An 11,925-nucleotide genomic window follows, 5' to 3' on the forward strand; every position below is an offset into this window, starting at 1 on the left:
AGGACAAGTCTTATTCTAAGGGAGGAGGGATGTTATGTGGCAAGTGAGAGTTACAGTTGGTTACGTAAGTTATTGTATGGTTACCATGAGTGAAGTGTTGTTGTGCGTAGGAATAGGAGATGTGAGATGTTATAGGAAGTGTGTGACATATTATATGAGGGATGTGTGAGAAATTATAGGAGGAGTGTGAGTCTTGTACATGTTATTTAAATGGAAGTCCTATACAGTATTTCTTTTTAAAACCCGATAAATAACTTGTTTGAAGAGGTCGCCTCTATACGGCCAATGTTTCCTTCTCTCCCATCTCTCTTATTCTAAGATACGTTACAGGTACGTATCAGGATGTAGTTCAAAGATTTAAACTGGGATAGATGAAGCAAAGAGGGACTTCAGGTAGGATTCCAATAACCCCCAAACTTTCCAACCACAGGAAAGGAAAACTATAATTTGAGCCAACACTCCAAAAACGTGCTTTGCCAAGCAATACAATTCATAGGATAGGGTGTAGAAAAAATGGAAGTAATAATCCCAGAGAACGCGTGAAAGCGCATATTTGTTAGTGATGCCAAAGAAAATAACCTAAATTGATCCAGATAATTGAGGAGTAGAATTGCAGCTCTTCCACTATCATGTAATTTGTGTCGCAACGATTCACAGTATCCATAAGGACAGGAAACACACATGTAAAATCACCCTATTAATTTCTACAGGCAACAGGCAGGCAAAAAAAGAAAAACTTTCACCTGAGGAATAGGGATGTATAAGCAAGCATGGTTATAACGAGAGCTGTGTATGCATGAGTAATTTTTTGCTTTAAACAGAAGTATTACATTTTAGGAGACTTGATGTGGATGCTCCCGCCAGATCCTCCTCCACCCGTGAGACCACCATTACCTCCATCGGCCACAACAGTCCCATTAACCTCAAGAAAGTTCCCAATTTCAAACTTAACCCGTCCACCACCATCACCACCGTAGTCCTCTTCTTTGCTAGTTGTGCCACCCTTGCTGCCATAACTCCAAGGCTTCGACAGAGATGACCAAGAGTAGGCATCACCACCCCATTCATCATCCGGAAGCTTGGTCTCATCAGTCAAACAGGAAGCACCTCTGCCCCCATGGCCCCCGCCTGCACCCGCAACGCCTTGCGGAGTGCCACTAGTCTGAGACGGAGGAGAGCCAGCCAAAGCTGTAGTATTGATAATGGAACCGTCAAGCAAACTCACGTTCTGCGCTTGCAAATGAAATGTCCCAGCCACAATCGACGCATTCTGGCCTAAACTAAAATCTCCAGAAATGTTGACAGTTATTGAACACCCAGCAACAGGACAACTCACGGACACGCCTGGAAGGATATCTAAACTGCCTATCCCCTCTACGTATACATCATCCTCGAGCTTCAAACTGGTATAAAGCTTACAAGAAGTATTCAGCGAACCAATTCCCTTGAGATCCTCTTCACAAGAAACGGACGGAGGATTTGGAGGTGGAGGTGGCGGTGAAGGAGGCGAATAATCATTACCAAACAAATCAAAGTCGAAACGAACAATTGAGAAATCCTCCTTCGAAGCAGAAATAAAGCGAAATTGGGAGAAAAAGCAAGGGTTGATGAAGAAGAAGAATCCATGGAAAACGAACAAATGAAGAAGCCAAAATAAAGAAGCGGCCGCCATCCACAGGGGTGGGGAATCATCACAGCGAACACCTTAAATTTGAAATTGCATCAGAACCCCCAACGACCAAATCAAAACCCTAAATTCACACAGGTTGAAACAAAAGGATTCTCATAACAACCAGAGAAAAAGGGGTCTGGCGAAAATCTCCCTCGGTTATGGTGAATTGCTGCTTATCATTAATTACCAGCAATTGAACGAACAAAAAACCGTACCTTCGAACCAAATATGGCACAAATCTGTAAACCCGCGAAACAAGGTTTTCTCTTGCTTTTTTTTTTCCCCTCTTTCCTGCCTTTCTTTTATTATTATTATTATTACTGAAAGTGAGCACAGTGAGAAGAATGAAAGAGTGGCAAAAGCATGGCCAGCTGGGATTTTAATCCTTTTAAGGTATGAGAACTGTCAAAATAACGGCATTTTGGTTGAGGCTGGGGGCGTGCAAGCACACATACGCGTGAATGCGTGATAAGCAGTCTAAACTAAAGAGCCGTTTTCCACGCCCTCACGTTCACAAGGGTTGGCCCCCGAAACCTCGATGGCGCAACCACAGAGACCGGATCGAACCTTAGGCCCTTACGCCTTAGCTTAATTTTTTGGTAGAAAGAAAGGCTGTTCATTCATCGCGCCCAACGTCAAACAAAAGAAAGCACAACACATAAAAAAGATAGAGAACATGATAAACACGGTATGGATATATGGTATCCAAAACCAATGAATGAAAATTGATTCAGTCTCACATGTCATTGACTAGGTTATCCAGACGAGGGGTTGGTTCACAAATAGTTCCTTAGAGAACAAACTATAAACACAGCTAAGTTTAAGTGCATGCAATACGTGCCAATAAAGGGGTCCCCATACGTGCCGAAAAGAACAATTCAACACTGCCCACGCGTGCCGACACACTGCCACAATCTACTTTCAAACAGATTTGCTAGATAGGCAAAGGTCTGATGGATCGATGAGTGGAGCTTCGATTGATGACACGAAGACCACCAGAATCGCTGCCACAGCCTACTTTCGAACAGATCTGTAAGTATTGCTGGATCGGCGAGTGGAGCTTCGTCCGGTGACTGGAGAAGGTTGGTGAAGATTGAACGGTCATTGGAACATCCTAGCTGATGATAATCACGGTGCCACCAGCACCAAAATCGGCATCACCTGCAAACACACAAACTAAGAGAAAGGAAAAACCTTCCTTAACTGGGAGCCCCTCGGTGTTGTCCACATAGAACCTAATATCTGAAACAGGCATTTGGATCACAATGGTGGAGCAAACGGAGATTGTTTGCTGACAATGGCAAAAAACCCCCCAATCACCCACATAGCAGGGAGCTTTAGGAGAGGGGAAGGGGGAGGGGCAGGGGTATGGCAGAAGGTATTAGCGGTGGCAACCATGGTGGGAGCAGGGCGGAAAGGGTGTGCATGCAGGGGTAGGTGGAGCATAATGGAATGGGTTGGGTCTGTCGTTTCTTCATGTGGAAGCCTCTGGTTTGTGCCCTTCACACAAGATGCTCAACCTGAGACTGTACGAGTTCAATGAACGATAGCGGCGACTAGAACCTCAGCCTAAACGGCATTCCGAATCTCACCCCAGTGTGAGAACAAACCAGCCATAGCCCCAACCAAGGATGAGAAAACTGAGTACCATATCTGCAGATCCATCAAGTAGACCAAGATAATAGGAAGCCATAACAGTCCAACAGCTAACCTATTCGTGTTACTGAAGAACTCGTACCTTTGAAATGTATGCCCTTGAGCTTCAAAACCGCTTTGGTTGGGGCAACCATCCAAAACAGGGTATATTTGATGTTATCCACAAGCCCTTCCCTAAGACCACGACCCACAAAAGCCCGGGTCTGAAACCACCAAGTTAACATATAGAAGATCCTCCAATTAATCTCCTTAAGCAAGTTCCTGATCCAGGGGAGAACGAAGAGTGTCAATGCCAATAGCTCTAGGACGATGAACACAAAGGCAGCTTCAATAAAAGTCACCAGCAGCGACGACAACCCAGCAACGACAAACAGCTTCCACACACAAATTAATCGCATGAAGTCGAGTGATTCAATCAACAAAGGAGGTCTTGCTTCTCTGCAACCTTCTGCAGCAACGAACAAGCCGAGATGGGGTGCAATATACCGAAGAATACAGAAGAAACGAGGGACTGGGTGATGGGAGCAGGGTGGAAAGTAGATGGCCATAGAGGGTGATGATCGCCGTCCCCAGGCCGGTTTGCCATCATTGGTGAGGCTGATGATCATGGCCGAAAAGTTGAGGAGGAGATGGGGAAAAGGAAACCACACACTAAAGGCGGAGAAAGAAACACGCACTAATGGCGGAGAATGAAACATGCACGACAACGGAAATGGAACTATCACGCACAACGGCGAAAAGAGGAAACTAACGCATGCCGTAGGCTCTAGCTTACTTGCTTGCTGTAGTAACCTTTTTATTCCAAATTAATGTTTATGAGTCAAAAATATTTTGGGGAAAATATAGGGACCCCCCCTCAACTATGGCCTGTTTTCATATACACCCCCTCATCTTTAAAACCTTTCAAACACACCCCCTCATCTATTGAAAGTAAGTAAATTAGTTCATCAAACTAACTACCGTTTAGTTTTAACTGTTAATACTCACCCAGCCATTTTTTTAGGACCATATTGCCCAATTAAAAGTTTGAAGACAAAAATACCCTCTAGGGGTAAATACTAAATACAAATCATGCTTTTTTCCCCCTAGTCTACCATAGGGTTGGGCACATCTCTCTTGTACCGCCCCCACCCCCCATTTCTACTGAATCTGGATCTGCTACCCACATGGGGACGCATGGGGACAAATCTGACCCCTCTATGGGGCGTGGGTCCCACACCCTTGAGGCAGTTCCCACACCCCCATGGAGGGTTCAGATCTATCCCCACCTGTCTCCATGTGGGTAGCAAATCTGAACTCATTTCTACTAATTTACTTCACCCCCCCCCCCCCATCACTCCCTGTGTACCGCTCATCTACTATTTTTTCAGTAATAATTTTGGCATTCTACATCTACTTTGTGGGAGTGGGAGTAGAGATCATAACTTTGACATTCTACATCTACTATTTTTTCAGTAATAACACACCCTAATATTCTAAAAAAAAAATTTTAATTTAATCGAGAAAAGAAATACAGTTACACTAAAGCTAAGATTCAGCATACAAGGATATAACAAGTTCATACAATCCATTTTCAGATGCAAGATCAACACCTCTCGAAGAGAACTTCCATGTAATAACAAGGGAATTAAACTGCACAATAAAGTGTAGCACAATAATCCTACAAGGGAAAGGTCCATCTGATTTTGCCTCCTCCAGATACCATCATTTTGAAGATATAAACCACTCAAGAGACTGCTAACAAGCTCCGGTCCAGAAATATAAAGGGGCTCTGGTTCCACTTTTCTTCTGATCCTGATACAGGATGCAACAAAGTACACATCAGGATTCAGAGGCATAGCAAATGGGAAGTGTTTTCAGGAACTGCAAGGGAATTTCCAGAATACTTTTTGTCTCTTAGTAGCCGCGAGTAGGAGAGAGAGAGAGAGAGCTTACGTGACGAGTAGTAGCGGTGACCGGAGATGCAAGGACCCTAGGCGATCAGAGATGAAGGTGGGGGGTCGAGGTGACAGTAGCGGTGAGGAGGTTTCGTGAGAGGTTTGGGAAATAGGGTAACAGGAAGGATGGGAGGATTTAGGGTAGTTTGGTCTTTTTTATTTTTAATCTATTAAAGTATAGAAGGTATTTTAGTAACTTTACTTTTTCTATTAGTTAAATAACGGTGTCATAGATGAGGGGGTGTACATGAAAACAGGTCATAGTTGAGGGGGTGTCCCTATATTTTCCCCAAATATTTTTTGTGTTTATATGGGAAAATGTTTTCTGCACCAGAAACATGGGGGTGGGTGAAATGACCGCTTTGCCCTGCCCCGCCCCCACCCCATGTGTTTGGGCGTAGTTTGAGCCCTGTGCACTGCGATGCAGAGAACATCGCTCCATATTATATAATAAATCTAAAACAGAAATTATTTCTGTCATTACCAAAGAATAAAAACACGCATGAATTGCATATTAAGAAAAATATTTCTTTGTTTGTACCAAGTTACTTAAATGTCATTTTACACATGTTTTCATGATATATATGTTTGAGAACATGACAGACACCCACATAAGCAAGATCCTTGAGTGTGTCAACCGAACACATGTCCAGCCAGCTACCTATGTACCCTAACGAGGGGAAAATATTTATATTGTGGTCAAAGGTTAATTTTAGCAATATAACGGTGTAAAATGATATGTTGAGCATCTTGAAAATCTTGACTTTGGGGGCGTAACAGGCAGAGAAGGGGGATATACTATATTAGTCTATTTTGAATGAAATCTCAATTTTGTTGGCGTAGGGCTATAAAAAAAGAGGTGATATTTGTCTGTTTTGGAAAATCCCAATTTTGACAGCGCAACAGCTAAAAAAAGGAGCATTTTATGAAACCATCTTGGAAATTTTGCCATTACATCGACGCATGGGATATTTTGAAATAAATATTTGAAATAATTGAAATAACAAGAAATAAAGGAAAAGGAACGAGATTACCTGCCTTAGGCTCTTTCTAATAATTCTGCAAAATTCTGGCTCTCTTTGGAATTTTTTTGGCAAAAATTGGACTCTAGGGGTATTTTGGTAATTTCCCCTAACACTCTCTTTATTCTTCTCTTTCTTTTATGGATTTCCTGATTAGAAAATCCTTTTTTTGTTTTTTAATTTTCTCTCCCCCCTTTATATAGCCCTCCCTCGTCTTTCGTTGGTGCATTTTGGCCCATTTCGCCAGCAAAAACCATAAAAGTTCACCAGTGAATCTCTGTGGTTTTTACCGGTAAAATCCATAAAAGTTCCCGATGAGACTTTATGGTTCTAGTTGGCAAATCTTTGTAGAACATGTCGAAGAAATTTTAGTATATCCAACATGTGCATTTGAGCAGATTTCATTGTTTTTTGATGAACTTCCAAGAGTGGTATTTAGACATCCGACTGTTAGATTTCGACGATTTGTATATCATCAGAAATTTTTTTCAAGTACCACTCAATGATGCGAAGATCAACCACAAATTACATCAAGAACACATTCAAAACTATGCTCAATGAGGGATCCCACGAAACCCTAATTTGCATAGTATAATGGTCAAATAGTATTGTTTTCACACGAGAGCCTAGACATTGTTCCAAATGATGGGTTTAACCTATTTCAAAGACCAAGATCAAGACCAAGACCAACTTTGGAAAGACCTGGGCATCTGAATTACAATAGGGGTGAAATGCTCTTTTGTCACCAATGGATTTATGTTACATTGGTGGTAGTTCTAGTTCTTGGCTCTTACTCACCCAATATCCTTGGATGTTGAAGTAAGGTATCTTTGATTATGAAGGAATAGTAGTTGAATGGCTTAACATTATAATACCATTGAAATGGTTGGGATAAAGCTTTTTTGAGTTAATTTGAGATATATTAGTTATGAAAGCAATTGATCGAATATTGTTGAACTACGTGAACTTTTCACTTTTTGATTCATTTTAACTACCTAGACCTCTTTTTACCAACAAAAAAAAAAAAAAAAACTACCTAGACCTCTAAATTTTTATAATTATTGTTTCTCAATACTGAGTGATTCATTTGTGAAGGTACAAAATGGTTCTCAACAATTTATAAACTCATAATCACTTTATTTTTTGTGGTAGACTATCCTCCCTCTTCACTCATCTTAAACATGCTCTATACACCATGCCTTGCTTACTTTAGATTTCCATATATGTCAAGTCCGTCTAAAGGATGAGTTGTATTAATGAAAAATATTACACATAATCAACTAATCAACTAATTCATTATAAGAATGAAAGTCTAATATTATAGAAATGTTCAAAAACCATGCATGGAGAGAAAAAAATCTATATTACCATGACAAACCCTAAAATGAATATTACGCTTTAAAGAGCGAATAGCAAGAGTTTATTATAAAAAAACTTAATCCTAACATGAAAAACAAAACAAACACACAACCATTAAAAGGCTTAACAAAAAACTTGCATTTACCCCACAATGAAGTAGGTATGAGAACAAGAAAAGAAATCCTACAATATGAAGAGAACATTATAAAACAATACTCAACAACATTAAAAGGACTCAGAACCACCATTATGGTATATGCCGCTACTACCTAAAGAGGTAGTGGGTAACACATAACTTACAACATGAAAAAGGGAAATAGAACAAAACTCAACATAAAATGAAAATGAAAAAATTAATAAGAAAAGAAAGATACTTCAATAGAGAAACCACAAAATTCGAGAGTTGGAGGGTGTTCACAACTGAGGAAGAAGGCTGTTTTAGCTTCTCAAAACACCCAAATTTGAGTTTTATTCGAGGTTTTACTGTGCACACTCCAAGGACTTCCAAATTAGTCCAATCTTGTCTCAAAACTTGGGGTAAAGGTCTGTTCAAGACCTAACAGGCTCCTAAACCCTCCCAACAATGGGGGAAATTAAATCACAACAAACACCATCGGATTTTGGGTGAGTGCACCTTCTTCAACAAGGAGGCTCCTAAACTTCCAAAGCATGAACTCTGACGTCAAACGTGCGTTGAAGAGGTGCTCTCGACATTGACTTGGAGTCATTCAACATAGAACAGAGTCCAGGGTTCTCTTCGACGAGGGGAAAGCCCCATTGATGTCGAGTAGACGTCAAGGTGATGTGCTCAAAGACGAATCTAATTTATTTTGCATCGAATAGAATCCATTTGGAGTCTAATACAAATTTTCCAGGAGGCTCTTAAACTGCCTGGTTGGATCAGGTTAGGCCTGACCCAACCTAGATTCATTCAAAACTTTGAATGCCCATATCATGCCCTCTAACATTCCAAATTGGGTGATTTCAAAGACATTTCACCACGATTTTCAAATATTTTGACTTGGTATGAAATTTAAGGACAGTTCTAGTCAACATGAATTGTCCACAATGTTGGTGCCACATGGCTAAAATGGAACTTTCTCTTGGTTAAGGGGCAAATAAGCTAATTTTCATATCAAGTTTTCTTATGAATAAGTAATACATGGAAATCATATTATTTGGACATTTGAATGGACTATAAAGTCATTTAACCATATTTAAACCTTGTTTACCCTTCAAAAGAATTACATCATTTTACCTGTATAATCTCCAACGTCATCAAGATTGTGGGCAATCTCAAAAATCTAAATATAGAACCTTCCCTTGGTCCTAAAACAAACATTCATCACTGTCATGAGTACTCTCTGGGGGTAACAAAATGAGGTGTCTATACATGTTCACTAATGCACACACAAAAATTCATCTGATTACCTCAATGTCCGCTTGGAAAACTCTCATCTATTGTGACCTAGCCTAGCCCCTAACCCTTAAGGCAGCCCTAAGTAGGCTAAGGAAAAGAATAAGCACTATAAAAAGATCCATGTATTGAAGACCGGACAGGCTAATTTTGAACATGAGGAGGAAGAAGCCTATACCATTTTCGCAAAAAGTTTCCAAATGCATATTCTCTGGCACTTAAACAACTGGGAGTAACAAAATGAGGTGTCTGCAAGTACGTAAACAACCTGTTGTTCCCTAGCCCGATCTGCTTACTTAGCTCGAACAACCAGATTTGCTTACTTCGCTACTTAGCTACATCGATTTGGTTGCTCAACTACAGAACACATGTTCACTAATGCACACAAAAAAAATCATCTGATTACCTCAATGTTGACTTCGAAAACTCTCATCTACCGTGACCTAGCCTAGCCCCTAACCCTTAAGGCAGTTCTAAGCAGGCTAAAGAAAAGAATAAGCATTATAAAAAGATCCATGTATCGAAGAACGGACATGCAAATTTTGAACATGAGGAAGAAGAAGCCTATACCATTTTCGCAAAAAGTTTCCAAATGCAGATTCTCTGGCACTTAAACAACTGGAAAAACTTTTAGAATTTGATAATCCCTTCTTCTTCCAAGATATGAACATATTCAAGAGTTGGCTGATCTTCAGATCAAATGCTTCCAGTCTTTCCAATAATTTAAGAGTCAACGGTCTACAATTGTAAACTTTTGAGAAAATGTATAGGTTGCTTCTACCTCATGTTGTTCAATTATCTCCTTGCCTTTTCATTTCGGATCAGGTTATCAATCAGAAAAGAATATAAGTATTAAACCTAGAAAGAAAAATATTATTATAACTTTTAGGCTTCATAAATAAGATCTAGATCTTTCAATATTGTATGTCCCTTTTGCAAAGTTGTCAATCGCTCGGAACCAACAGGGAGTACCCTCGTCGTTTGATTTCACTTCGAACAAATGCATGATGTGGTTAGTACAATCATTAAATATACACTATAGTTAATCAAACCTATTATCATACAAATGATGCATAAGGGAGAACATTCTTGCATTCAATGATAGCACCTAGTGTTGAAAGCTAGACATATTCCTTAGTGGAGTCGCCAAACTGTGGTTATAGGCTGTTAGCCTTCCTGAGGTGCCGTGGTGTATGTGTGGCTCTGTGGCACGCTGGTTCCCTTTTTTGGGCAATTATTTGGGGGGTTTGGGATCATACAAAATAAAAAAATAAAAAATAAAAAATGGAGTCGCTACCTAAGATTAGGGCCTAGTACCTAATGGGTGTAGCCTTATCCAACAGAAGTGGAAAGGGCTGCATGATTCCATATGGTTTACTCAGATAATTTGGGTAAGTGATTAGGTTACGAGACTGAGAAGGTGTTAGGCACCCATCTTGCCTGGCTAAACCAGTCTTTCTGCTAGATGCTTGATTTCAATTTGCTCTCCCATAATAATGCAGTGTATACGAACATGTAAGATGATAAATATGTATAAAATAATGAAAAGAGCAAAAATATACTTAAACAGTCTACATTATGCCAAAATAAATGAAAATAATGAAATATGTACTTGACGGTGAAATTTACCCGGCTCAGGTGGAGATGAACAGACTACTTGCCTCTCTTTTGACGGGCAAAATAACGGCTATAAACGAGGTATCTCACTACTTAGACTTCGGGCAGAGCAACAACTATACCATTAAAAAATGGGGGGCTTGTAACTCAGAATTCGGGCAGAGTATCTGCTATAAGTGGGACTTCTGCTACTCGAACTTCGAGCAAAGTAATGATGTCACCAGGGATGAAAGAGCCTATTATTCGCACTTTGGGTAGCACTACGGTGCCATATGGACTAAACACCAACAAGCTTCCTAGACACCGGCAGGACTTCCGTGCCTTGCCCAACAAGGCCTCCTAGACACCGGCAGGGCTTTCGCGCCTTACACCAACCTGATAATTTTTTGAGTGTTTTTACGGGTTTTCAGGTGGCTTGAGAGAGACGTCATATGTCCATGTCCGATTGTCATCATTGTCGAGAGTGATAAAATTCAGTGTCTACAGTACTCGTATTACCATCCAAATGGTTAGAAAAAAGCCTTGTTGAGTTGATTTGAGATCTATTGGTTATAAAAGATATTGATCTAATACTGATGAACCAGGTGAGCTTATCCCTTTTTCACTCATATGTACTCCCCATCCCTTTAAATATTTATAACAATACTAATAGTGAGTGTTTCATTTGTGCAGGCACTAAACTGTTCTCAACTATTTATAACCCCCTTAATCACTTAATGTTTTTTTTTTGGTAGACTGTTGTCACTCTTCATTCATCTTAAATATGCTCTACACACCATGCCTTGCGTACTTTAGATTTCTATATATTTAAAGTCCTCCTAAAGGATGAGTTATATTAAAGAAAAATCTTGTCCATAATCAACTAATTCATTAAGTTGGTCTGACTTACATGTTCATCATCATTTTCTTGCTTCCATGAAGAAGCAAGAAAGGAGGACGATTCTCAGGGTCCCCATCATTTTCCTTGTCTCCTTTTACATATTGATTTTGGATTTGCTAAGAAGTCAAATTTCTTAATTTTTAATTACAATTGTTAAATAATTTAAGATGAGAGACTGTGGAACAAAGAATTGTAGAAATTTTTTGAATAATTTCACTTACCCACAGAAATACTTAATTATTTCTTACAACTTACAAACCGAGGAGAGGGTAGGACCTGGCTTTCCTCCACCCGTGGTGGGAGCTGGAGGATCCAGCCCAGCCAAAACAGAGGGTGTTTGGTCATTTCACAAGGGGGGGGGGGGG

The 11,925-nt window shown here is 40.1% G+C and overlaps 1 protein-coding gene across 1 annotated transcript in view; it reads right to left on the reverse strand.

The window, feature by feature from the left end:
- LOC122656187 overlaps positions 1–1,767 on the reverse strand; it is a 69,650-nt gene extending 67,883 nt beyond the window's left edge. Inside the window, exon 1 of the mRNA XM_043850653.1 lies at positions 831–1,767. Coding sequence (XP_043706588.1) covers positions 831–1,672 — 842 coding nt within the window. The 5' untranslated portion in view covers positions 1,673–1,767. The remainder of the gene's footprint in view (positions 1–830) is intronic.
- Between the last annotated feature and the right edge of the window lie 10,158 nt (positions 1,768–11,925).

Source organism: Telopea speciosissima, chromosome 3 (genome assembly GCF_018873765.1).
Source record: "Telopea speciosissima isolate NSW1024214 ecotype Mountain lineage chromosome 3, Tspe_v1, whole genome shotgun sequence".
NCBI lineage: Eukaryota > Viridiplantae > Streptophyta > Magnoliopsida > Proteales > Proteaceae > Telopea > Telopea speciosissima.